The sequence below is a fragment of the Phoenix dactylifera genome, chromosome 18, assembly GCF_051530095.1.
Source record: "Phoenix dactylifera cultivar Ajwa chromosome 18, Ajwa_hap1_PhDact_Kaust_v1.1, whole genome shotgun sequence".
NCBI lineage: Eukaryota > Viridiplantae > Streptophyta > Magnoliopsida > Arecales > Arecaceae > Phoenix > Phoenix dactylifera.
This window is the reverse complement of record NC_143207.1, coordinates 10,986,846-11,014,432: the sequence shown is the minus strand read 5'-3', so window position 1 is coordinate 11,014,432 and position 27,587 is coordinate 10,986,846. Positions and strand designations below refer to the sequence as shown.

Here is a 27,587-nt window from a genome sequence, read left to right as displayed (position 1 = left end):
ATTTGCTCCGATATGTTCCTATGCCTTGCACGCCGGTGCGGCCTGCCGTGCGAGCGTACGACGTCTGCCGCGCTCCGGGCTCGGAGCGTGACACAACCGGCTAAGCCCTTAAAACAACAGCAGTAGCAAGCCAACAACAACAACAAATACCTACAGGGAAGCTGGCCCTCAACAGATTAAAAAAATAAATCCCAACCCGGGAAGCTTACATTAACAGAGCATTTCAAGCCCCACATCAAAGCCATTCAGTTTTCTCCACGGCAAGCCCCATCAAGATTCAAACCCCACAACAAAGCCCCATCAAACTCGAATAAAAATGAGGAAATCGCGCTTCAACAACCACAGTCCCTAAATTCCAGATCGACTGAAATCCCCAAACTTTATAAGAAATGAATTAAAACAAAAACCCATCCAAATCCATCCAATACAAAACCCAAGCTAGGAAAAACAAAACCATCGCCAACAAAGATCACGAGAGCAAAGCAAGCCAGAACTGATTGAAAATCTGCGGCCACATAGAGAGCCCGAATCGAAGAAAGAAAACCAAGAGACGAGGTCGGATCAAAAACTGATCGACGATGATACCTGAAGGAAATGAGGTATGACTTCTAAGGAGGAAAGAGGAATAGTCGTGCTGCCCTGCTGGGATTTGGGAACTCACGATTTCTCCAAGGTGCCCTCCGGAAGAGCAAAGTATGGAGGAACTCACGATTTCTCGACGTATGCACATGATTTATTATTACCTACATTCTCATGGCTCAGCAGGTCTAATTGAAGCCATCAGAGGCTTGCCCTTTCTTGAATGCCATCCCCCAATTTGAGAAACAAGATTTCCAAGTCTCTTTCCATGAGAAGGGGAAGTAGCAATGGGGGAGAATGAGGTAATAGAAAGGAGCCGTACATTCTCGCTGCATCCACAAAAACCAGCCCATCTTTAGGAGAATAACTTGCTATAGCTGCCTGAAGACCAGTTTCCAAATAATAAAAATGGGTAGCCAAAAGGTGCCAAGACCATGGTCAGCTTGGTGATGACCATGATCCAGTGAGCATACATGTCTCGCACGAGTGCACCGAGAACGACTCGATAAATCTAGGGATTTCGAGGGATGAATCACAAGCCGTCACTAGCCCAAAGATGAATCCACATCCTACACCAGACCAAGACCAATAACAACTTCGAAATGCCCTATTCTGGCCAGAAATGAATCCCTCCTGAAAGTACTAATGCTGAAGAATTGCATCTTCTGCTAATGCTTATATTGATTGGGGTCTCAGATCTCCTTGGGAAATCCCCTTTTCTTGATAACCCTATACCCCCTATCATCATCCGGAGCTGCCGCAACTCAGGCTCTAATGCTGATACGATGACACCCAGAGTACAAAAATGAATAAGCAAATGAATCAACAAAAGAAGACGGACGGGCTTCAACTTCAATGAAGAAACGCCATTGGTTCCATTTGGTTCCCTTCTGGGCTCCCTATCCTTGGAGCGCTCCCTCTCCCTGAAACAAACAGCAACTTCAGCAATCAAAAAAGGGAACAACAAAACCCACAAGCAGCACAAGGGCATTCCCTCAAACCTCCAGAGGATCAAAATTCATGAAAATGACATGAATGACTCGATATAAAAAGAAAGCTACTTGGTATTACAACGATGGAAGCAAAAACAGCAGCACCAAACTCTCTATATCCATGTTATAAAGCTGCAGAAGATATCGGTATATATATGTGTATATATACATGCATACACATAAAGATAGATGGATACATATAGAGATATATGATAAGGATCTCTAAGGCATTGCTTGAAATAATAATCCCACCAATATAATACAAGAAACCACAGGTGGTTTGAGAGGCATACCAAGCATGATGTATATTATTGATGTCGTTTATTGGAGAATGATTACAAGTGAGCAATAGGTATTCACCCTGGGAACAGTGCATGTCAATACATACTGAAGATTGGATTGCTGAATAAATAAATGGAAGAACAAAGGCTCCTTGGAGTAATAGAGATAAATAAAATATTAGTCAAAATAAAATATATCTCATGCAGTGCCACTCTAGTGGAACGTGTTGAAGCTGACAGTGCGAAAAGAGCCAAGGGGCAGAAAATTTGTTCATCCAACAAGTTTTCACTACAAGAATGCATAGATGAGCGTAGCAAGCGGTAACAAAGATACACTTATCTATGGTAAATTTATGGTAAAACAAGGCCGTATAGAGTAAGGAAAGAGCCAGAAGGGAAAACACTTATTCATAGCACCACTGGAAAATAAAGCAAAGGAAAAAGGTCAAGATGGCATAAAATGGAAAAAAGATGGTCCAAACAAGAAGAGGAGGCCTGAAATATAAAGAAATCGATGCCAAGGATTAAAACAGAGAACCCAGACATGAAGTATGGGTTGTTGTTGATATAAAAGTTCAATGCATTCAAAGATAGTTTACACTCACAGATTCCTAGGTTAAGATTTAGAAAACAACGACATCAAGAAAAATATGAAAAAGGACATAATATGTAACATGTCGTGTTACCAATATATGCGAGATTTCAAATATAATGAACTACAGAATTTTGCACCATACTTCAGATAAATTAAGAAAAAGATGGATACTAAGAGCAGATTGAAGAAATGCATCAAACCCTGGCGCATGCACTAAGAAACAAAAAGTAGGAGTTAAATAGGATAGCAACTAGCTGCTGATATATTAGGAAAAAGCCCGGACTAAACTATTGCATCTACCACATAATGTCATTTTATTTTTAACTGCCTTTCTTCTCTACATGTTGTAAATATTCACCCATGATTACATCCATCTACACTATGCCTATGAATATATGTGCATATTTTGGTCAACTATTTTATCTTATCTGATAAGTAATTATACTACTAGTTTCTCATGTAATATAGCAAATAAACCACTACGAGAAACCTAAAATTGAAAAAGAAAAAAAAAAGATCAAGGAGTATCATGTGCATGTAATGTTATAGCTATAACATTGTGTATATTAGCTTTCGCATAACACCATTAAAATTCTTATCTTTCAATTCCATTTAAACCACAAACAGCAACTCTTGAACACAAATTCCACAGCATAATTTTCATAAAATTACCAAACACCATTCTAGGACCTAGAAGCTGAAATCTCCTCAGCTGCCTAACACAGTTATCTTGTTCATATGCGCATATGCGTGTGCGCGTCTGTGTGTATATACACATTAAGCAACACTTCAGTTTGGCATTGCAAAAACATCAACAAATTCAGAAAAATGAAAAAAAAAACAGAACTAAAGAGTAACCATTTGAATTACCTTTCATTGAGTCGGTCCATTTCACGCTTCCATCTTAGATCAGCTTTCTTAGCCTCAAATTCTTCCCTGGTCAAATATCCATGCCCCTGGTTCATACCCACGATGCCTAAATCGGACAGATCCCTGAAAATGTATATTTTTTTCAATTTATGCAGCTTTCACATATGCTGTAAGTGAACTACGCATATAAAATCAAGAGAACTATGACAAAAAAAAAAGAGTTGGTTATAGTTTCAAATTTCAAAATCTCTCTTTATCTTCTAGCTCTGAGGATGTCTTATAACTCTACAAGGACTTGTAACTACCAAGCATACCTCGGAACTACTGGCATCATAGAACTTTGTGCAGTAAATGGATCTCGTGGAAGAATACCTCCCCCCAAAGGAACGTCAAAGGGGCCAGGCGTATAACCCATGTATTGCATGGGACCAGTGAAAGATGCCATGTATCCATCAACTCCAAATGGCATTCCACTACCAGCCCAGTAAGGGTTGTAGCCCGAAGCAGCCAAAGGCATCCCAGCAAAGTTTTCAGCTCCAAAATCTTGATAAGCCCTCCACTGCATGTCAGAAGCTGCAGACAGGAAAGGGAAGAAGCAAAGGTAAAGTAGTCAGACTGATTTTTGATTTGCGTACTACACAAAACATTTGATGATTTGCAGTGCATGTACAAGATAAAAGATTGGTACCACTGATTAAAGTAGAACAAAAAAAAGGTAATGCACTAACCATTACCAGCCATCCGTGTCTTCTTCTTCTTCTTCTTTTTTCCTGGCAAAAAAAGGAATGAAATAGCTTTCTTAAGGGAACAGAATAGACCAAAAGGAAAGGTTTTCATAAAACCAGTGATTGATCATAATCACTGGCTTGCATAGTTACCGGCCCAGACAAATATAACTAACTGGAATTCCTTTGTCAAGCACCAACTGCAAAACCTCTCACTTTAGGATGCACCCTTTTTGATAAACAGATTCTACATTAATCTAAAAGATGATCTGAGATCATAGGATAGTTTACTGGTTCTACGGAACCTTTGCAACAGTTCCAAACACTTACCATGTGAAGTGCCACACTATCAATCGAACAGTAGCCACAATCTCACCCCAACTCCATTACCCCTTATCTCTTAATTTTTCAAGCACAATTATCTAAAAATACTCCAATCAATCCTTTTTTTTATTAGTTTTTAGTCTGATGACAATTAATTCTGAATGAACTGAACTATCCTCCTACAAGTAAACTGCATGAATAAACCAATCAAGAAAACCTAGTCTAGAAGAAGAACCAACCTTCATTAGTCTGCGCATTGGAGACCATGAGGTCAAAATCGGTACCCCTTCCCAAATGCTTGGATTCAAAAATTCGTTCTTTCAAATTGGCAACAGATATGAATTGACCCTCAATTAGAATAGAGTCGTAATCTTTTGCACTTTTAAACTTATAATACCCAGCCATTATTTTTTTTTCCCTTTCCGGCCTTCCTCTGATCTAATTGCAGACCAGCTCGACCACAATGAACAAATTGGCCGGAAAAAAGCAGCAAACTGAATTTAAAAGGCCGAAAACTAAAAAGCAGGCCCGATATCAAGCTAGAACAATAGAAATCATAGACATGAGTACAAGCAATCCTTGATGTAGATAACGCTCTATTATCCCATCAAGAAACGATCTTTCCGGAAAGAAAAAAAGGAAGAGCTCGAGATGAGTTCTCCGCCGACCCCTTTACGTTCCGAACGAATAGAACAGCAATCCCAACAGCAAAGAACCACAATCCGCAGATAAATCCCCAAGATCGCCGATCGACCCCAGCCGCTACAAGAGGAGGCTTCCGCGAAAAGAAAAACCCCTTCGATCAAAGGGATTCAGCCGGAGGAGGAGAGATTGGATCCGAGCTCACTAGACCGCCATCGCCAGAGCAGAATCGCCCGAAGCCGCAGCACATCCGAGGATACCCCGAAAAACCACTCCAATTGGAAAAATCGAGAAGAGAACGAAGAAACGACGGCTTCTACGACCGAGAGAACCCCAAATTGAACGGCAGAGGGACCTGGATGGATCAACCGGGGAAGGATCCGTGGAGAACTCGAAGCGATGGACAGATTTAAGGGGTGGAATCGGATTGAAGAGAGGATGGGGAGTTAAAAAAAAGGGGTTAGGGTTGAGGATTCCCCGATCCTCCCCCTCTAAATCTCCAGCGCTCGGAGATGAAGAGGTGGGGAGCGGAAAGAGGGAATCCGGTTTCCTTTATGGAGCATCCCGGCGGCAGGCTTACCTTAATTTTTCACAAACAAAAAAAAAAAATCCTTACTTTACCAAAGAGGTGGGGGCCAGAGCAAAACGGTAGAGATTGGAGGCCACTGGAATGGAGATGCAGACCATGATGATAGAGATGGAAGAAGAAGAATGGTGAGATTGTAGATTGAGTGTTTGTCTACTCTCCTTTTGAAAGGATCAAGATCTTTTATCTTACCAACTCAAAGTCGGTGATGACATTGTAAATTAAGAATACATAACATTGATCATGATATACATTTAGAAACCAAAAATCATGTTTCTTTGAAACCTCCTAACCATTCATCAAGTAGTACAATCACCAACAGTTATAATAATATTAATGTAGCAAACTATATCATAGGCATGTAAATTAAAAAAAATGATATCATTGATCATGGTCTGTATATTATAAAATATGTATGTACTAAAATTCAGTATATTTGAATGCTTCAAATTATAAATCATGCAAGCATCACATAGAGCTATTGAAATAATAGATTTTTGGATTACTTGATGCACAGGGAAATGACTTCCAAAAGACATGATATTTGGTTCTGAGATAATTTTTATTATGTAGTTCATAACCAATAATATGGATCCTCCATATGAAATCTCTATCATCGATATTAGATTGTTAGAATTAAGCCCTCAATCCTTTTGGAAGAAAAGTACAACAACTTGTAGATTGAAATAAAAAATTTAGGATATGAAGGTCGAATGCATGTGTGAGTGACTTGGTAAAGAGCATTCTAAAATAACAAACAATTATTATGAACAATTATAAAGATGAAAGTTAGCAGCGCCAAGATTGGTGACTACGAGAGGCCAGCCATCTAGGTGGCAGCTGACTTGGCCATGGTAGGCTGCTGCAGGTCTTGGCAGGGCATGGCAGCAGGCTGGGCAAGGCATGGCTGTGGCAAGGCCTTGGCAGGCCAATGGCAGGTGGCTGGGCATGGCTGCAGGGCTTGGCATGGTGCTGGCAGGGGCTGGCAGGGCCATGGACATGGCTTGGCAGGGCTGCAAGCCAAGGCAGCAGGCCATGGCATGGCTGCAAGGTGGAATGGCCCTTGGCAGGCTGTGGCATGATCTTTGGCCGGCTAGGATGGCCTTTGCAGGCCTAGGCGCAGGGTATGGCGTTGGCAGGCTGCAGGCGCCCGGCATGGCGTTGGCAGGCTGCAGGCGCCCGGCATGGCCTTGGCAGCCGCTAGCAGGGCGCTGGTACGGGGCGGCGCGCTTGGGCGCTCGCGAGCGGGCACGTCCTGCCCGAACCTCGCCCGGACGTGGGCGCGCTGCGCGGTGCAAGCGCGCGCGCGGGCGTTGCCTGGGCTCACGCGGGCGCGTGCAGTGGCCACGCACAGCCGTGGCTTGGGCCGTGCATGGGCATGCCGTGGCTTGGGGTTGCTGTGCCTTGCCTTGGCCGACCTTGGGATGCTTGGCCAAGGCTTGGCCACTCCTCCAAGCCAAGAGTTTGGCCGGGGCCTTGTGCTTGGCGATGCTCTCCTTTGGCCTTGTCTAGGCCCTGAATCCTCCTAGGTTGCGAGCCCCAAAGGCGGTGTTCATGGAGGGTCCTCATCATATGGTCATGCGCAGGCGAGCGCAAGACTTTGGCCATGGTTTGGCCCTCCTTTAGCACCATCAAGGCCCAAAGTCTTCCACAGTTGGCTTCTTGGCGGTGTGGCGGGCTTGGGTCCGCAACATTCCCTCCCCCTTGAAAAATTTCCTTGACCTCAAGGATGATGATTGGCCACCGCCAATAGGGCTCCCACGAACCTCCTTCTCTTGGTCTTCTTCCCCAATGGATAAACACTTACCATCTCTTTCGTTTCCTCCAATCTTTTCTTGAGCATAAGGGAAGCTCTACTTGGATGATGTGCTCCAACCGATCAATCCCATGGTGGTTGTCGAAAGGCTCATACTCCATGTTTAGCATTTGAACATCCCTCCACCTTGATGCTTCATGGGTTGTACTCCTCGTCATACTTTTGGCACCCTTAAGTGCCCCGTCATTGTCCTCCTCGGCCTCGTCCACTCCTCCCTTTGGGAGGTAGACAAGCTTGAACTCGAACCGTCGTAGTAATTCCCCAAATTTTTGTCGCCGAAGGTTCACCGTCCTTTCCCGCATGTTGGTCTTGCACTCATGGTCACAAATCAGCAGCTTGCTGCCACTAAACATGGCACCAACATGGTTTTCTAGGCCTCTCACAATGCTTGAATTATCTTGAAGATAAATAGCCCGAGATTGAAGGGATACCTCAGCTTGAGATGTGGTTGTGCGGGCTGCAGAATGTGCTGAAATTTCTGGGTTTGCAGAATTTTCAGCTGCAGAATTTTCAGCTGACTTTTTATGCTCATGCATGGCTACGGGATGCTGGATTTCTTCTTCATGACCCTCTGCTGCATACTCCATTGCATCAGCAAATGGGAGTGGCTTTGGTGCTGCAAGATGGGTTCCAAAATCAGCCCTTTGAGTAGCCTCCGGATGCAAGGGAGTAAGGTCCTTGTTGCAGAAATTTTGCGAGTCACAATTTGGCTCTTTCAGCTCCTTCTCTTGAGGCCGTGGCTCTCCCATAGCATCCCTCCCATAGTCAGCAACACTTTGCTCCTTTCTCGCCTCCATATCTCCTCTTCGGTCTTCAAGCTTTTGATCATGGGAAAGCTCCTTCTTGGGTTCCTTCATACTAGCATGGTTTGCCCCAAGCTTCATACACTCTCGGGCCTTCTCTAACTCTCGTTTTATCATCATCAATTGGCCCTCTCACCACCTACTTTCCCCATAACCATGCTCCCCATCGCGGATAGCATAGCTACTATCTTCATCACTCTTCCGCTCTTTCATGACTCTTGGGCCCTCTTACGCCCATCCAGTCCATGCGCGGCCGACCGCGCGCACACCAGCCACAGCAGGCGCACGGCCCTCCGCGCGCGTCCCAGCAGCGCGCGCCCCGGCACGCATCAGCCCAGCAGCGCACGCCCCTGCGCGCGCCCGCCCTGCAGCGCACGCCCCTGCGCGCGCCCGACCTTCAGCCGGGCCGGCCAACGCCCCAGCGCCAGGCCGACCCGAACCTCGCCGTGACAAGGTCCAGGCGAGGTTCTGGCACCAGAACCTCGCCTCAGCCTAAGTGGCCCGGTGCACTGCTAGGACACCAGCCCACGCCGCGCCAACATCCAGCACACGCGCAGCACTCCGCTGCACGCATGCCACTGAAGGGCATGGACATGGGTGATGTCCAAGGGCACCAGCCCGTGCGCACGTACCAAGGCTCATGCGCAAAGAAGACCCGAGCGCGACAAGTCCAAGGATCGGCCAGCCGACCGAGCAGCCGAGCTCAATTCAAGCAAGGGGGTCAAGGGCGACAGCCAAGCTCAAGCCCGCGCACATTGCGCCCAAGTCAGCCAAGTATAGGCCAAGCCGGCGCCAACAGAAGCGCCCAGCACTGCGCCCGGCCATAACCGGAAGGAGCACATGGCAGCGCGCCCAGCAGAAGCGCCCAACAAGGCGCGCGGCCAGAAGCGCCCAGCACTGCGCCCGGCCATAACCGGAAGGAGCACATGGCAGCGCGCCCAGCAGAAGCGCCCAACAAGGCGCGCGGCCAGTAGCCACATGGCAGCAGCCCCAGCAGCGGCGCCCAAGCAACCGCCCAGCCAAATCCCATGTGCCCCAAGGCAGAACCAAAGGGGGAGCTTGCAAGCTCTCCCATAGAGATTTGGCGAGCAGATTCACGGGTGGCCAAGATGCAGCAGGCCGCCGAACCAATGGCCAGCAGAATGCCATGTCAAGGATCCGCGGAAAAGGAGAAAAAGCACATCAGCCGAAGGCCAATCCTCAGCCCGACAGCAAGCCAATCAGCGGACACATGGCAACCGGAGCACCCATCGACATGAAGACCTTCCTCAATAGGTTGGAATTCAAATTCAAACCGAAGCCGGCCAAGCATCACCTCATGAAGCACATGGCTGAATTAATTTGAATTCAAATCCAAATTAATTCGGCCAAAGAAGAAACTATTTGAATTTCGAAGGCATTCTGCTAATAAGGCATTAGGCCTATAAGAAGAGGCCATTAGGGCCGAGCCAAGGATATCTTATCATATCATATCAATTGTCATTTGAGTCTTGTAAAGGGTTTCATCCCTTAGGTCCCTTAAGGGTCATTCGGCCGAAAGGCTTGGGCTAAGGCGGAGAACATCACTCCCCTTAGATGGTTCTTAGGATAGGCAAGGACACTTCCCGTCCCTTGGCCAACCATTCCTTGTAATCCGTTGTCCTCTTGGAATTGAATCTCAGTTTTCTTCCCCACATCATGTTAGATGTATGCCCTAGAAGCCAATCTGACGGACACATTATTAATTCTGAGACATAAATTTGTACTTAACTTTATTATTATTGAACAATAAATGGGCATTATTTTCATTCATATTGTTTGTCTATGAATCGTCCAAGAAATTAATAAGATGATACATATTCTCAAGAGTTGAGAATTTGAGCCATGTATCATTGGTGATTAATTTCTAAATGCTCCTGATTAATGGATCATCACGAGGACGGTGATCGATCCAATCAACGCACAGATTGCTTTCCTTATGGATGGACGAAACTCGAGTCCACAGTGTAGGGAGTAGGGACACTGAAGTGAGAGTGCAGGTGCTTGTTAGAAAACAAAGGTACTAAGCGTGACCAAGACAAGAAGTCACTTGGATGTCTATCCACTCGTCAGTGACTTGCTTGATGTTGCAGTAGTGTGACTGGTCCTTTGACCTGCGGTGCTTCGGCTATTCACAGTGAGGTTATTGTAATTTGACTGCACATATACATGGTCTCTAGTCATATGGGTCCTTGTTGTGTAGATTGGCTGCAGTAGGTTCACTGTAGGAGTAGGGTATGCACTTACATTGAATCTATCGACCTTGATAGATGAGGAGTGATCCTATGTGATTTATTAGACTGAGTTCTAAGACCTTGGCCAGAGCAGAATATATAGTGGAAAAGAGTTTTCTACTCTCGAACTCAAGTCGAATAAGTCTAGACATATGACAGACGACGGAGTTTGACGAGTTATCCATGACCTCCAGTCTGTAGGGATCCACGATAGAAGGACTGTATCATACGATAACTGCACCTAGAGGTTCATCATTCTATTCTGCTGGGTAGCCACTACATACTGCTAGGTGTCACTGGTGGATGGTGAGACTCACAGGGATCATCTTGATAGTCCATAATCCCTAGTGAGTTGAGTTGGAATTGTTTCAACCCATTGAAAGGAGTTTTCAATGATATTGTGATAGAGATTGCAATATATCTCACTACTAGTCAGAATAGAACCTATGGGGTCACACACATTAGAAGTATTGACCGATCCGATGGTTGAATTGTGATAAAGCATCACATATGATCAATTAGATTGATAAATTGAAAACCCGCTAAGAGTTAGTGGTTAGAAGAAGAAATAATTGCAATCGGATTGCAATTTAATTTAATTAATTGGATTTAATTAATTGGACTTGATCATGAGTCCTACTTGGAGTGGGATTCATGAAGTCCTAATTGGATTAGGATTTCAAATTAAATTAGAGTCCTACTTGGAATAGGATTTTTAAAGTCCTAATTGTCTTAGGGCTGAAATTTCAACAAGTCCTGATTAGATTAGAATTTTCTTAAGTCCTAATTAATTTTAATTTTAATTTAATTAATTAAATGACTCCTAATTGGATTAGGATTGAAGAGTTCAATAGAGTCATGGTTCAATTAAATCCTAATTAGATTAGGATAAGGAGAAAATTGAAATGGGTGCAAACAAATCCTATTTTGAATAGGATTGGACTCATGCAATAGACCCAAATTAATTCACCCCTTAATTTGATTAAATGGCAGATTTAATTGGACTTGAGGGAGGGGCCCACGCCCCTCCCTTTGGGACTTGCGTGAGAAGAAAAGGAAGGGGCTACGCCCCTCCTTGCTTGCCATCTAAAGGGATAAGAATGAGTTCCTAAAAAATAGGAACTCATCTTTATCCCTTAATACTTCAAAAGGAGCATGGGATTTCGGCCACTATTCATGTTTTTCTCCTCATTCCAGCCGTGAGCATCCTCCTCCATCTTCCTCCTTTAAGTCGCAATCAAGAGAAGAAAAAAGAAAGCCTAGGACGCCCTCTTCCTTCTTCATCTTAGTTCAAAAAGAAGGAAAAGAAAAAGGCTGCGCAGAGGCATCCAATCTTCTTTCTTGGTTCTTCCTTCTTACTATTCCTCTCAAGCCAATCAAAGGTTGATTCAAAGGAGAGGACTTCAGCCATCAATAGCCTTCTCTGCAAGGGAGCTAGCACCCCGGGGAGATCCAAAGGCTTCGATCGACTCATTACTTCGTGTGGATACCCGTAGAGGCCGGACGCGTGTGCGGCTTCCACTGAGCCTTGATCAAATATCACGTAAATCAGATTTGCGGAGACCATCTACCCGCATAAGGTGAAGATTTGATCTTCTTAATGATTTTAAAATGGTTTAAAATAATTTAATTCTAATATATCTACAAACAAAAGGTTTTAAAACACGTTCATGCGATGAACGGATTCCGCATATGTTTTTCCGCTACAATCTGAAAATTATTTCGAAATTTTCATGGCATATGAGGGATGCTAACACATCATTGATTCATCTCCCTTGCTGTATCCCTTGTGTGGACTAGCATTGGTAAGGGCCAAAGACAACAAGAAGAGCGGCGTTACCCACAAGTCGGTCCCAAGGCACAAGCCAACCGAACCACTCCATCATTTGGGCGATTGGGTCGGGGATCGGGACCGCAAGTCCCCGGGTACCCAACACTGGTGCTTTCGTTGAGAGAATTCTTCAAGGAGATCGTCGGAAGCTCGACTAGTTGAGACCCACGGAAGGTCGATCTCAAGAGGTAACGCATTCTCTTTCGGATCTAAGTTATTCGTTGCAATTCTTATGAGATCTGAAAATTAGATCCATATTCTACATTGTTTATCTTGTGAGATCTAGTTTGGGGTTAGTAATTTCTATCTTATGGTGAGAGAAATTTCTTGTAAAAGAGACCGAATTGTTCTTCACTTTGCTCACAACTAGGGACTTTGCCATACGGGGAGGCTACTGGTAGTACCCAGTAATATGCAACCCAACTATTCGGTATTAGAGAACTAAAAGGCCGGCACGGGTGAGGCTACTGGTAGTAGCTCGTGTCGCAACCGCTCTACACGGGATAGGGAGCAAGTGACCAACAAGACGAATCTCGTTGGGCCCCATATTGATTCTTTCCCACCGCCGGCAGCCAAAGGCAATAGCACACGGCGTGGATCCAAAGCAGCAAGAAGAGAGATACCCACATCAAGTCGGTCCCAACGCACGGCAAACCCTCAACCTTGGCGCGGGGTTCGGGACCGCAAAGCCCCGCGGGCCAACACCGCGCCCAGCCGCGCGCGCGCCTGCCCGCCAGCGCGCCTAACAGGCCGGCCGCCCTCGCCAGCCCGCACGCCCGCGCACGCCCGCGCGCCCGTCCGCGCGCCTGCCCGCCCGCGAGTCCGTGCGCCAGCGCCCAGCCGCCCACGCCCGCCCATGCGCCAACGCCCCCGCCCGTGCGCGCCCGCCAGCCTGGCGCGCGCCCAATCCCAGTCCCGCCTGGACTGGGACACTCCCAGTCCCGCCTGGACTGGGACACGCCCAGCCAGGATGCGCGACCCGGTCAACCGGGACACGCGTCCCGTGCGCCCAGTCCACGGGACCCATGCAAATCCCACCCTCCATCTCTTCCATCCAATGGCCAAAAAGCAAGCCAAAGTTCAGCTGTGGGAGGGCCCTTCTTGGGTGATCTTTAGCCATTCATCTCATGCCAATCAACGGTGGAAAAGCCTTGGATCCATGTGAAGACAAATTGCCATGTTTTGTCTAGGGCTTAGGCTATAAAAAGAGATGTAAAGGACCATTGAAAGGCATCAAGAGTTATTCTAGAGTCATGTTGTTATGTCGGCCGTAAGGCTTGGGCAGCGTTTGTGCCGAATTCGGTCCTTAGATCTTGTGTTCTAAGACTTGGACTAGTTGTAGATCCATCAATCTCCACTAGATTGGGCTAGGGAGAGATCTCTTCAATCTCTTTCTAGATTTCTTTTACTTTCTTTATTATTGTTCTTCGTTCTTCAATTTAGCGGAATATAAATCAAGTTTGCTTTCATTGTTGATCTTCTTCTTGAGTTATTCCACCGGGCGTTGCCTACAATCGGTCCATCATCATCGATTTCGAAGGCGCACGCGAGGAGCGCAAGGAAAGAGGCTTCGTGAAAGGCTTTGGACCGTGAGCCCCCATCACGCGCGGCCCTCCGCGCGCACGCCAGCAGCGCGCGCCCATGCGCGCGCCCCAGAACTAGACCGCGCGCGGCCAACCATGCGCGCACCAGCCACAGCAGGCGCGCGGCCCTCCACGCGCGTCCCAGCAGTGCAACCGGCGCGCACCAGCCCAGCAGCGCCCGATCTGCAGCGCGCGCCCAGCCAGCAGCACGCATGGTGGCCCGCGAGGCTTTGCGGTCCCGAACCCCGCGCCAAGGTTGAAGAACTTTGCTGCTTGATGGGACCGACTTGCTTGTGGGTATCGCTCTTCCTTCTTGCTGCCTTGGAACCACGTCGTGTGCTATTGCCTTTGGGCTGCCGGCGGTGGGAAAGAATCAATATGGGGCTCAAAGTGTTGAAGGAAATTGACTCTTGTATTTCAATAAGCAACGATTACAAGGACTCAATGCAAGATTCGGAAGGAACCTTACTATGCCTAAAACAATCTAAGGGGAGTGATGTTCTCCACCTTAGCCCAAGCCTTCCGGCCGAATGAAAAACAAAGAGGTACAACCCTTGACACTATGCTGGAAATTCAATTGCTAGAAGATAATTGCCTAAGGGCCCTAATGGCTCCTTTTGTAGGCCGAGTGCCTTGGCTTATTTTGGACTTAATTCAAATTCAAATTGGCTTCCTGGTTTGGCCGCCAAGTGCTGTCTATCTTTGGCCCTCTTCGGCCATGTGCTGCATTGAGGTGGCCGCTTGGGATTTGATCTCGGCGTGGCCTGCGCGCGTGTCATGAGCTGAGGCTGCCATCTGCCCGGGCGCGGCCTGATTTGGTTGCATTTCCTGATGTGCCGAGATGTGCTTGCTGATTTCCAGGGGCGCGCTGCTTTTGCCCTTGTTCCCACGGATTGCTGCCGTGGCTGCCTTCTGTGCGTTCATCCTTCGGCCTGCTGCATCCTAGCCGCTGGTGTCCTCCCTTGTCGGATCGCTATGGAAGAGCCCACTGGCTCCTCCTTTGATTCTGTGCGGGCGCTTTCCTTGCTTGGCTGGGCGCTGATGCTGGGATGCCTGCCAAGTGTTCCTGGCGGTTGATTTTGGCTGGGCGCAATCTGGTGACAGTCTTCCTTGTTTGGCCTTGCGCGCGGATGGTTGCCGCTTATCCTTGGGCGCGCGCTCGATCGGGCTGACCGTGGCTTTCCTTGTTTGGCCTTGCGCCTTGCGCGCGGATGGGTGCCACTTGTCCTTGGGCGCGCGCTCGGTCGGGCCGACCGTGGCTTTCCTTGTTTGGCTCTCGGGCATGCGCGCTGGTTGGTCCGGGTCCAATGTGCGCGGGCTTGGCTGTCTTGCTGTGCTTGACCCGTGCGCTGGCTTCGGACATGGTTGGCCTGAGTGTGCTCGGTAGGACGCAGCCTTGGCCGAGCCTTGTGCTTGCTGTGCGTGCGCGCTCATGTGCACACGCATGGGCTGGTGCCCCTGGTTGCCGCCCGTTGCCATGCCCATGTCTGGCGTGCGCGCAACCCATTGTTGCGCGAGCGCCAAGTGTTGGCGAGGGGCGGGGAGGCGGCCTGGCTGTGCACTGGTCGTCTCCTTACTTGGCGAGGTTCGGACGCGCCAGGCGCGCGCGGGCGCAGGGTGCAGGGCGCGCGGGCCGGGCGCGGGCGCCGGGCGCTGGAAGGCGAACGCGGGCTGGAGGCCGCGTACGGGCGGGCGCACGGGCTGGAGGCCGCGCGTAGGCGGGCGCGCAGGCTGGCAGATGCGCGCGGGTTGTCGGGCGCGCGCAGGCGGGCGCGCAGGCTGGAGGCCGCGCGCAGGCGGGCGTGCGGTCAGGCGGGCGCGCGCGGGCTGGTGCCGGCGCGCGGGCGGGCGCTGCGCTTGCAGTGGGCGCGCGCGGTTGGCCGCGCGTGCTGGGGGCTGCCAGGGCGCCCCAGCCGCGCGGTTGGCCGCGCGTGCTGGGGGCTGCCTGGGCGCCCTAGCCGCGCGCCGCTGTGGCTGGCCTTGCGCGCAGTCGGTCGCACGCTGCTGCTGTGGGCGCAGAACCTCGCACGGGCACTGGGTATGGCATGCGCGGGGCTGCACCGTGGGCTGAAGGTGCTGGCCACTGCTTGGGCAGACCTCCAAGCAGTGGATTTGGCCCGGGCGATGGTCTTGGCCATGCAAGCACCGGGGTTTGTGTCATGGCTCTTTTGAGATCTTCAAAGGCTTGGCGTGCGGCCGGGGTCCATTCAAACCCATCTTTCTTCAACATAGCTGTGAGGGGTTTTGCAATAAGTCCATACCCTTTGACAAACCGTCGGTAGTAGCCGGTAAGTCCTAGGAAACCCCTTAAGGTCGAAACATCCTTGGGCAGCGGCCAATCTGTCATTGCTTCAACCTTCCGGGTGTCAACTCGAACACCATCCCCGGATATCACATGCCCAAGATAGTCAAGCTCGGTTTGTACAAAAGCACACTTGGAGGGTTTAATGAAGAAGTGATGCTTCTCCAAGATGTGTAGGACTAGATCTAGGTGCCGCATGTGTTCTTCTATGGTCTTGGAATAAATAAAGATGTCGTCAAAGAAGACAATTACAAACTTTTTTAGGTGCGGCTTGAATACCTAGTTCATTGCTGCTTGGAAGGTAGATGGTGCATTGCATAGTCCGAAGGGCATGACCAAGTACTCAAAGTGGCCGGAGTGGGTGCGGAACGCCGTCTTGTGGACATCTTCGTCGCGCATCCTGATTTGGTGGTAGCCGGCCCGGAGATCTAGTTTGGTGAAGAACTTTGCGCCGTGGAGTTCGTCGAGCATCTCGTCCACGGTCGGGATTGGGAATCGGTCCTTGATGGTGGCCTCGTTCAAGGCCCTATAGTCGATGCAGAACCTCCATGACCCGTCCTTTTTTCTTAATAGTAGGACCGGTGATGAGAACGGGCTGGTGCTTGGTTGGATGATCCCTTGTTTCAGCATGTCCTCGACTTGTCTTTGAATCTCTCCTTTCTGGAAATGAGCATACCTATATGGTGGTACGTTGATCGGCTTGCTTTCTTCTTTGAGTCGGATGGGATGATCGAAGGCACGCTTGGGCGGAAGTGCTGTCGGCATGGCTAGAACTCTTTGGTGTGCTGCAAGTAGCTTTCGCACTTGCGGTGGAAGGTCTTGCAAATCATCCTTTGGCTGCGGTTGAGGTCCCTCCGCAGCCACTCCTTGGTTGGACATCATGATGGCGAAGCAAAGGGCCCCTCCTCGGCATAGGCGTTCAATCATGTTGGCTTTGCACGGTAAGACTTCCTTGTGGTTGAGTGCTGTCCATATCTTCTTTCTTCCACTGAGCCGGAACTCCATGGTCATGGTATTGTAGTCTGTTACTACTTTACCAATGCCCCGAAGCCATGCGTTGCCAAGGACTACATCCAAACCTACAAGTTGTAGTATGTGTAAATCTGCAGAAATTCTTACCCCTTGGATGTTGAGCCGAACGTCTTTGACAACCTCTTGGCACTTGAGTCGTTCGCCGCTTGCTACTTTGACCTCGAATGGCTCGGTTGCTGCCCCCTTGAGTCCTACCCGCTGCAATGCTCCCGGATTGATGAAGTTGTGGGAGGATCCATTGTCAACGAGCAAGGATACTTCATGCTTGCCGATCCATGCCGTCATCCGCATGGTTGAAGGTCGCTGCACACCGGTGAGCGCGTGGAGGGATAGTTCGGCATCCTTTGGCATGGGGCTGATGGTTTGGTTTTCGGTGGGATCATCCTCTTCCGAAGAGCTGTCGGTGACTGCGTCATTTTCTTCTTCCTCGCTGCTGTCAATGCACAAAACATAGGATTGACCGGGCTTGCAGCGGTGTCCCTTTTCCCATTTGGCGCCGCGCTTGAAGCACAATCCTTTCTTGATGTAGTCTTGCACCTCATCTCGGCTGAGCTTCTTGACATCAGGAGGTCGCTGTTTTGAAGTGGATGCAGCGGCTGATTGGGGTGTGGAAGTGCTTGCTGCCGGTTGAAACTTGGATGGCAGCGGGCTGCGGTTGGAGCCTTCTTTGGTTGGCCGCCGATCTTGGATGTTGGCTTGATCAAGGATCTCCGCCATCCTCATTGCTTCTTGAAGGCGACCGGGCTGTTTGAGCTTGATTTCCTTGGCGAGCCAAGGCTTGAGGCCGTCCACGAAGGTGCCAAGTAGAGCTTCTTCCGACCATCCTTCCACCATAGTTTGAAGTTGCCGGAACTCGTCGATGTATGCTTGCACCTTGCCTTCTTGTTTGAGCTTGGCCAATTGACCATGATGGTTGATTGTTGGTGAAGGCCCCCATTGGTTCATGAACTCTTGTACAAAGGCCGTCCACCCCAAATAGTTTCCCTCTTTTTCATAAATACTTCTTAGCCATCTCCACCACCTATTGGCTCTCCCCTTAAAATGGTAGCTAGCTAGGGTTACTCTCTCTTCTCTAGGGATCTCATATACATGAAAATATTGCTCGACCTTGTCGAGCCACTCATAAGGATCTCCCCCTCCAAAAGATTGAAACTCAATCTTAGGTTTTCGGATCCCTCTTTCATTTGGACCGAAACCCCTAATCTCCTCTCCATGGTTCACCCGATCCTCCCTTCTTCCTCTTTCTTGTGCATGTCGGCCATGAGGCCTCCAAGGGTGAGGACTACCTACGGGTTCACTCATGAGTCTTTCCATACTCCTTGGCCAATCCTCCATAGGGATGCCATCGGCCCATCTATCAACAAAGGCATTGCCACATTCAACTCTTCCTCCTCTTCTTCTATCTTCTCTCATTTTTCTTTCTCCCTCATTGTTTTTATTTTCTGCAAACCTTCTTTCCAACCTCTCAATGTTGGCATTTCCTTCTCTTCTTATGGTGGCCAATGTGGTCACCAAATGCTCCAACACCCTATTGACTTCGGTGTTGTGGTTTTCCATGGTTTCAAAGAGCCTTTGTGGGCTAAATGATTCACTACCCGACTCCATGAAAACCTAACCCCTTTACAATCAGATTTTTGTGATTTTACAGTGATTTTCAGATCTGATTTTCAGATCTCAATATAAAAACAATGAAGAACGTAGATCTGAAAAGTAAGAGGATACCCTTGAGATCGACCTTCCGGGAATTGGACTGCAGCCTATTTTCCGACGATCTCCGTTGAAGCCTCTCAATAAAAGCACCAGTGTTGGCCCGCGGGGCTTTGCGGTCCCGAACCCCGCGCCAAGGTTGAAGAACTTTGTTGCTTGATGGGACCGACTTGCTTGTGGGTATCGCTCTTCCTTCTTGCTGCCTTGGAACCACGCCGTGTGCTATTGCCTTTGGGCTGCCGGCGGTGGGAAAGAATCAATATGGGGCTCAAAGTGTTGAAGGAAATTGACTCTTGTATTCCAATAAGCAACGATTACAAGGACTCAATGCAAGATTCGGAAGGAACCTTGCTATGCCTAAAACAATCTAAGGGGAGTGATGTTCTCCACCTTAGCCCAAGCCTTCCGGCCGAATGAAAAACAAAGAGGTACAACCCTTGACACTATGCTGGAAATTCAATTGCTAGAAGATAATTGCCTAAGGGCCCTAATGGCTCCTTTTGTAGGCCGAGTGCCTTGGCTTATTTTGGACTTAATTCAAATTCAAATTGGCTTCCTGGTTTGGCCGCCAAGTGCTGTCTATCTTTGGCCCTCTTCGGCCATGTGCTGCATTGAGGTGGCCGCTTGGGATTTGATCTCGGCGTGGCCTGCGCGCGTGTCATGAGCTGAGGCTGCCATCTGCCCGGGCGCGGCCTGATTTGGTTGCATTTCCTGATGTGCCGAGATGTGCTTGCTGATTTCCAGGGGCGCGCTGCTTTTGCCCTTGTTCCCACGGATTGCTGCCGTGGCTGCCTTCTGTGCGTCCATCCTTCGGCCTGCTGCATCCTGGCCGCTGGTGTCCTCCCTTGCCGGATCGCTATGGAAGAGCCCACCGGCTCCTCCTTTGATTCTGCGCGGGCGCTTTCCTTGCTTGGCTGGGCGCTGATGCTGGGATGCCTGCCAAGTGTCCCTGGCGGTTGATTTTGGCTGGGCGCAATCTGGTGACAGCCTTCCTTGTTTGGCCTTGCGCGCGGATGGTTGCCACTTGTCCTTGGGCGCGCGCTCGGTCAGGCTGACCGTGGCTTTCCTTGTTTGACCTTGCGCCTTGCGCGCGGATGGGTGCCACTTGTCCTTGGGCACGCGCTCGGTCGGGCCGACCGTGGCTTTCCTTGTTTGGCTCTCGGGCATGCGCGTTGGTTGGTCCGGGTCCAATGTGCGCGGGCTTGGCTGTCTTGCTGTGCTCTCGGCTGTGCTTGACCCGTGCGCTGGCTTCGGACTTGGTTGGCCTGAGTGTGCTCGGTAGGATGCAGCCTTGGCCGAGACTTGTGCTTGCTGTGCGTGCGCGCTCATGTGCGCACGCATGGGCTGGTGCCCCTGGTTGCCGCCCGTTGCCATGCCCATGTCTGTGCACTGGTCATCTCCTTGGCGAGGTTCGGACGCGCCAGGCGGGCGCGGGCGCAGGGCGCCGGGCGCGGGCCAGCCCAGGCGCCCGCCCGCGCCCAGGCGCCCGCGCGCCCCAGCCCGACCAGGTGAGGTTCGGGACAGCGAACCTCGCCGCAGCACAGGACGGCACCCGCGCACCCGCCCCGCGCGCCCGCGCGGCGCCCGCCTGCTCCTGGACGGCCCGCGCAGCGCCCGCCTGCGCCCGGACGGCGCGCGCGGCGCCCGCCTGCCCCCAGACCGTGCGCGGCGCCCGGGACGCGCGCCCGGGACGCGCGCGCCGGACGCCCGGACTGCGCGCGCGGCTCTCCCGCAGCAGCAACCTGTCACTTGGCCATTTGGCCAAGTCCTCACCCATCTCTTCATGACTTGTTGGCCCATGACTTAGCCAACCTTGGGCACTCTTTTGGCACACATGTAAGGCTATAAATAAGCCACAATGGGGCAGCTTTGGGCATCTATGATATATCTCTGCACTTGTTGTATTTTCGGCCTTTGAGGCTTGGGAGGGACTTTGTCTCTTGTATTTCGGTCTTGGGGTTGTCCAAGACTTGGGCTAGGGGAAATCCATCATAGTTTCCTGTAGATATTTTGTGTAAGCTTCATTTTGGGAAATAGAAACAATCAAGCGTTCCTCTACCTATATCTCCACATATCTTCTTGTGTTGATTGTTTTCTTCTCAAGTCAAGAGTCGGGTCAAGCTGCAACCAGTAGACCCTCCCCTTGCCTTGGTTCCCACGGTCACTTAAGAGCTTGGCACACCGCGGCGCAAGCTCAAACCATCACGGCGTTACCCGATCGGCCCATTTCTTACAACTCTAAGTCATCCGCAAGGAAGCGATCGTGCAAGACTTGGTGTGGTGGCTTGGGGCCGAAAGCCACCCTCCATCATTGGTGCTTTCATTGAGAGACTTCCAAGGGAGGTCTCTCCAAAGAGGTAACGCCCTTGAACCCAAGAAATTTTCGATTCGGGTCGGGATTAAGGAGCACTACATTCTCGCATACTTAGAGGTGAGCATTAATATTCTTACTACTTCTTGCACTTAAACTTTCTTGTGTGAGTGTGGGAGGGTAAGCTAGAAGTACTTTATTTGCAAGTAGCACTTAAATTTCAGCATTTTAAATTCCTTGCTTGCAAAAGGGAGGGAGAAAATTTTCTTGTAAAGAGGACGGTTTGTTTTCTATTTTGCTCAATATAGGGATAGTGCCAACGGGGAGGCTACTGGTAGTACCCGGCACTATTTGACCCAACTATTTGGTGTTAGGGTATAGAGGGACGGCACAAGAGGGAGGCTACTGGTAGTACCTCGTGCCCTCCTAACTACACCGGGTAGGGAGCAAGTAGATCAACAACACGTTTCTCTCGGATTGTGAGGATTATTGGTTGTAAACCCTTGTTGTAATTGAAGGTGATTGAGTGGTGTATCTATCACAATCTTATAAGAAGGAGGGTCGGTTCATCCCTTGGGTGACGACCAAAGGAGGTTAGAGTGAAAGAATTGGGTAGATGTGGTAAATATCATGGAGGAGAGTGAGGCTTGTTTAAAGAGGGCAAACGAGACCCTATCTAAAATTAGAAAGAATCTAAAGGATAGGGAAGAAAGAGAGAGGAAAGATGAATTCTTGAGGAAAAGAGAAGAAAGAAGAATAGATGAGAGAAGAAGGGAGAAAGAAGTAAGGAGGGATGAAGAAAAAGGAAGAGAAGAAAAGATAAGGAATTGGGGGTATAGGAGTACTCAAGGAGCAAGTAGCTATGCTAGCCACCATGGGGAGCATGGCTATGGGGGAAGTAGGTGGAGAGAGGCCCAATTGATAATGATAAAAAGGGAGTTAGAGAAACCCGGGAGTGCATGAAGCTTGGGGCAAACCATGCTAGTATGAAAGAACCCAAGAAGGAGCCCACAGAACCCAAGTTTGATTCCCAAAATTTCTGCAGCAAAAGCCTTCCCTACTCGCATACGGAGGCGACTCGACGGGCTGATTCTGAAGCCCATCTTGTGGCACCAAAACCACTCCCATTTGCTGTTACAACGGAGTACGCAGTGGAGGGTCATGAAGAAGAAATTCAGCATCCCGTGGCCGTGCACGAGCATGATTCTGCAGCTGGAAATTCTGCAACCACAGAAATTCCAGCAAATTCTGCAGCCCTCCCAACCACAACTCAAGCTGAGGTATTCCTCCAAACTTGGGCTAATTACAATCAAGATATAGAAGCTCATGAGGCCTAAGTTGCTGCAAAAAAATCTGTGGGTGACAACAGCAAAACAGAAGCCCCTACTACCCTCAACCGAGCCAATTTGTTGGACCAAGACAGCAAGGAAGAAGCTGCTGCAACTTTGGAAGTGGACAGCAGCAAATTGACATCTCCCAAGGGCGTTCAAGTGAGCTTATTTGAAGATGACAACAAGGAACGCCACGCTAAGAAAGTTTGCAGCCAACCCAATGAAGTGAAGGCAAGCAACAAGAAGGAAGATGCTGCAGCACAACTTGCAGCAGCAAGTTTAGAAGAAGCAAAGCAATATGAGATGGCTGTTGCGGGAGGCTCAAATTGGGGAATAGCTGGAGACATGGAGGATCACATTGGTGCCACACTTAGCAGCAGCAAGTTGTTGACGTATGACCATGGCTGCAAAACCAACTTATTAGAGAAGATCCTAACTCCACAACAGCAGAAATTTAGGGAGTTGTTGCAGCGGTTTGAGTTCAAGCTTGTCTACCTCCCAAGGGGAGGAATGGAAGAAGCCAAAGAAAGTGATGATGGGGCACTTAAGGGTGCCAAAAGTATGGTGAAGAGTACGACCCATGAAGCATCAAGGTGGAGGGATGTTCAAATAATAAACATGGAGTATGAGCCCTTCAACAACCATGGGATTGATCGGTTGGAGCACATCATCCAAGAAGAGCTTCCCTTATGCTTAAGAAAAGATTGGAGGAAACGAAAGAGATGGCAAGTGCTTATCCATTGGAGAAGAAGACCAAGAGAAGGAGGTTCGTGGGAACCCTATTGGCGGTGGCCAATCATCATCCTTGAGGTCAAGGAAGTTTTTCAAGGGGGAGGGAATGTTGCGGACCCAACCCCGCTATACCGCCAAGAAGCCAACCATGGAAGACTTCGGGCCTTGAGGGTACCAAAGGAGGGCCAAACCATGGCCAAAGTCGTGCGCTCGTCCGTGCATGACCACCGCCATTGGAGCTCGCACCCAAGGAGGATTCAAGGCCTAGACAAGGCCACAAGAGAGCATCGCCAAGTACAAGGCCCCGGCCAAACTATTGGCTTGGAGGAGTGGCCAAGCCTTGGCCAAGCATCCCCGAGGTCGGCCAAGGCAAGGCCCAGCAGCCCCAAGCCACGGCACGCCCGTGCACGGCCCAAGCCACGGCCAAAGGAGACTCCGGGACATGAAGGTGCCAAGGAAGGGCAATTGACTTGGATGGAGGCCGTAGGAGGACAATGGACATGGGAAGAGACCGGCCACGACATGGGCACCCAAGTGGAAGAACGGCATCAGCAAGGCCAAGCCAAGGACAAGCGCGCGACGGCCGAACCATGCGCGCACCATGGACAGCAAGGCCAAGCCCCTTGGCACGCCAAACTGCTGGACTGGCACGGTTCTGCCGCGCCAGCAGCAGGCCAGCCGCGCCTAGGAGCTGGCCAGCCTGCGCCCGGACGGCCCGCGCGGCGCCCGCCTGCGCCCGCACGGCGCGCGCGGCGCCCGGGACGCGCGTCCTGGGCGCCCAGGCCGCGCGCGCCGGACGCCCGGACTGCGCGCGCGGCTCTCCCGCAGCAGCAACCTGTCACTTGGCCATTTGGCCAAGTCCTCACCCATCTCTTCATGACTTGTTGGCCCATGACTTAGCCAACTTTGGGCACTCTTTTGGCACACATGTAAGGCTATAAATAAGCCACAATGGGGCAGCTTTGGGCATCTATGATATATCTTTGCACTTGTTGTATTTTCGGCCTTTGAGGCTTGGGAGGGACTTTGTCTCTTATATTTCGGTCTTGGGGTTGTCCAAGACTTGGGCTAGGGGAAATCCATCATAGTTTCCTCTAGATATTTTGTGTAAGCTTCATTTTGGGAAATAGAAACAATCAAGCGTTCCTCTACCTATATCTCCACATATCTTCTTGTATTGATTGTTTTCTTCTCAAGTCAAGAGTCGGGTCAAGCTGCAACCAGTAGACCCTCCCCTTGCCTTGGTTCCCACGGTCACTTAAGAGCTTGGCACACCGCGGCGCAAGCTCAAACCATCACGGCGTTACCCGATCGGCCCATTTCTTACAACTCTAAGTCATCCGCAAGGAAGCGATCGTGCAAGACTTGGTGTGGTGGCTTGGGGCCGAAAGCCACCCTCCATCACACCCATCCGCGCGCAAGGCGCAAGGCCAAACAACGAAAGCCACGGTCAGCCCGACCGAGCGCGCGCCCAAGGGCAAGTGGCAACCATCCGCGCGCAAGGCCAAACAAGGAAGGCTGTCACCAGATTGCGCCCAGCCAAAATCAACCGCCAGGGACACTTGGCAGGCATCCCAGCATCAGCGCCCAGCCAAGCAAGGAAAGCGCCCGCGCAGAATCAAAGGAGGAGCCGGTGGGCTCTTCCATAGCGATCCGGCAAGGGAGGACACCAGCGGCCAGGATGCAGCAGGCCGAAGGATGGACGCACAGAAGGCAGCCACGGCAGCAATCCGTGGGAACAAGGGCAAAAGCAGCGCGCCCCTGGAAATCAGCAAGCACATCTCGGCACATCAGGAAATGCAACCAAATCAGGCCGCGCCCGGGCAGATGGCAGCCTCAGCTCATGACACGCGCGCAGGCCACGCCGAGATCAAATCCCAAGCGGCCACCTCAATGCAGCACATGGCCGAAGAGGGCCAAAGATAGACAGCACTTGGCGGCCAAACCAGGAAGCCAATTTGAATTTGAATTAAGTCCAAAATAAGCCAAGGCACTCGGCCTACAAAAGGAGCCATTAGGGCCCTTAGGCAATTATCTTCTAGCAATTGAATTTCCAGCATAGTGTCAAGGGTTGTACCCCTTTGTTTTTCATTCGGCCGAAAGGCTTGGGCTAAGGTGGAGAACATCACTCCCCTTAGATTGTTTTAGGCATAGCACGGTTCCTTCCGAATCTTGCATTGAGTCCTTGTAATCGTTGCTTATTGGAATACAAGAGTCAATTTCCTTCAACACTTTGAGCCCCATATTGATTCTTTCCCACCGCCGGCAGCCCAAAGGCAATAGCACACGGCGTGGTTCCAAGGCAGCAATAAGGAAGAGCGATACCCACAAGCAAGTCGGTCCCATCAAGCAGCAAAGTTCTTCAACCTTGGCGCGGGGTTCGGGACCGCAAAGCCCCGCGGGCCAACACTGGTGCTTTCATTGAGAGGCTTCAACGGAGATCGTCGGAAAATAGGCTGCAGTCCAATTCCCGGAAGGTCGATCTCAAGGGTATCCTCTTACTTTTCAGATCTACGTTCTTCATTGTTTTTATATTGAGATCTGAAAATCAGATCTGAAAATCACTGTAAAATAACAAAAATCTGATTGTAAAGGGGTTAGGTTTTCATGGAGTCGGGTAGTGAATCATTTAGCCCACAAAGGCTCTTTGAAACCATGGAAAACCACAACACCGAAGTCAATAGGGTGTTGGAGCATTTGGTGACCACATTGGCCACCATAAGAAGAGAAGGAAATGCCAACATTGAGAGGTTGGAAAGGAGGTTTGCAGAAAATAAAAACAATGAGGGAGAAAGAAAAATAAGAGAAGATAGAAGAAGAGGAGGAAGAGTTGAATGTGGCAATGCCTTTGTTGATAGATGGGCCGATGGCATCCCTATGGAGGATTGGCCAAGGAGTATGGAAAGACCCATGAGTGAACCCGTAGGTAGCCCTCACCCTTGGAGGCCTTATGGCCGACATGCACAAGAAAGAGGAAGAAGGGAGGATCGGGTGAACCATGGAGAGGAGATTAGGGGTTTCGGTCCAAATGAAAGAGGGATCCGAAAACCTAAGATTGAGTTTCCATCTTTTGGAGGGGGAGATCCTTATGAGTGGCTCGACAAGGTCGAGCAATATTTTCATGTATATGAGATCCCTAGACAAGAGAGAGTAACCCTAGCTAGCTACCATCTTAAGGGGAGAGCCAATAGGTGGTGGAGATGGCTAAGAAGTATTTATGAAAAAGAGGGGAACTATTTGGGGTGGACGGCCTTTGTACAAGAGTTCATGAACCAATGGGGGCCTTCACCAACAATCAACCATCATGGTCAATTGGCCAAGCTCAAACAAGAAGGCAAGGTGCAAGCATACATCGACGAGTTCCGGCAACTTCAAACTATGGTGGAAGGATGGTCGGAAGAAGCTCTACTTGGCACCTTCGTGGACGGCCTCAAGCCTTGGCTCGCCAAGGAAATCAAGCTCAAACAGCCCGGTCGCCTTCAAGAAGCAATGAGGATGGTGGAGATCCTTGATCAAGCCAACATCCAAGATCGGCGGCCAACCAAAGAAGGCTCCAACCGCAGCCCGCTGCCATCCAAGTTTCAACCGGCAGCAAGCACTTCCGCACCCCAATCAGCCGCTGCATCCACTTCAAAACAGCGACCTCCTGATGTCAAGAAGCTCAGCCGAGATGAGGTGCAAGACTACATCAAGAAAGGATTGTGCTTCAAGTGCGGCGCCAAATGGGAAAAGGGACACCGCTGCAAGCCCGGTCAATCCTATGTTTTGTGCATTGACAGCAGCGAGGAAGAAGAAAATGACGCAGTCACCGACAGCTCTTCGGAAGAGGATGATCCCACCGAAAACCAAACCATCAGCCCCATGCCAAAGGATGCCGAACTATCCCTCCACGCGCTCACCAGTGTGCAGCGACCTTCAACCATGCAGATGACGGCATGGATCGGCAAGCATGAAGTATCCTTGCTCGTTGACAATGGATCCTCCCACAACTTCATCAATCTGGGAGCATTGCAGCTGGTAGGACTCAAGGGGGCAGCAACCGAGCCATTCGAGGTCAAAGTAGCAAGCGGCGAACGACTCAAGTGCCAAGAGGTTGTCAAAGACGTTCGGCTCAACATCCAAGGGGTAAGAATTTCTGCAGATTTACACATACTACAACTTGTAAATTTGGATGTAGTCCTTGGCAACGCCTGGCTTCAGGGCATTGGTAAAGTAGTAACAGACTACAATACCATGACCATGGAGTTCCGGCTCAATGGAAGAAAGAAGATATGGACAGCACTCAACCACAAG

General features: G+C 50.0%; 1 protein-coding gene across 1 annotated transcript in view; it reads right to left on the bottom strand.

Annotated features, from left to right (window-relative positions):
• Nucleotides 1–584: 584 nt before the first annotated feature.
• The window catches only part of LOC103714352 (uncharacterized), a 68,022-nt gene continuing 41,019 nt past the window's right edge, over nt 585–27,587 (bottom strand). The window contains exons 4-7 of the mRNA XM_088714262.2: nt 4,006–4,087; nt 3,632–3,890; nt 3,318–3,440; nt 585–1,502 (exon numbers count right to left, since the gene is read on the bottom strand). Coding sequence (XP_088570388.2) covers nt 1,187–1,502; nt 3,318–3,440; nt 3,632–3,890; nt 4,006–4,087 — 780 coding nt within the window. The 3' untranslated portion in view covers nt 585–1,186. The remainder of the gene's footprint in view (nt 1,503–3,317; nt 3,441–3,631; nt 3,891–4,005; nt 4,088–27,587) is intronic.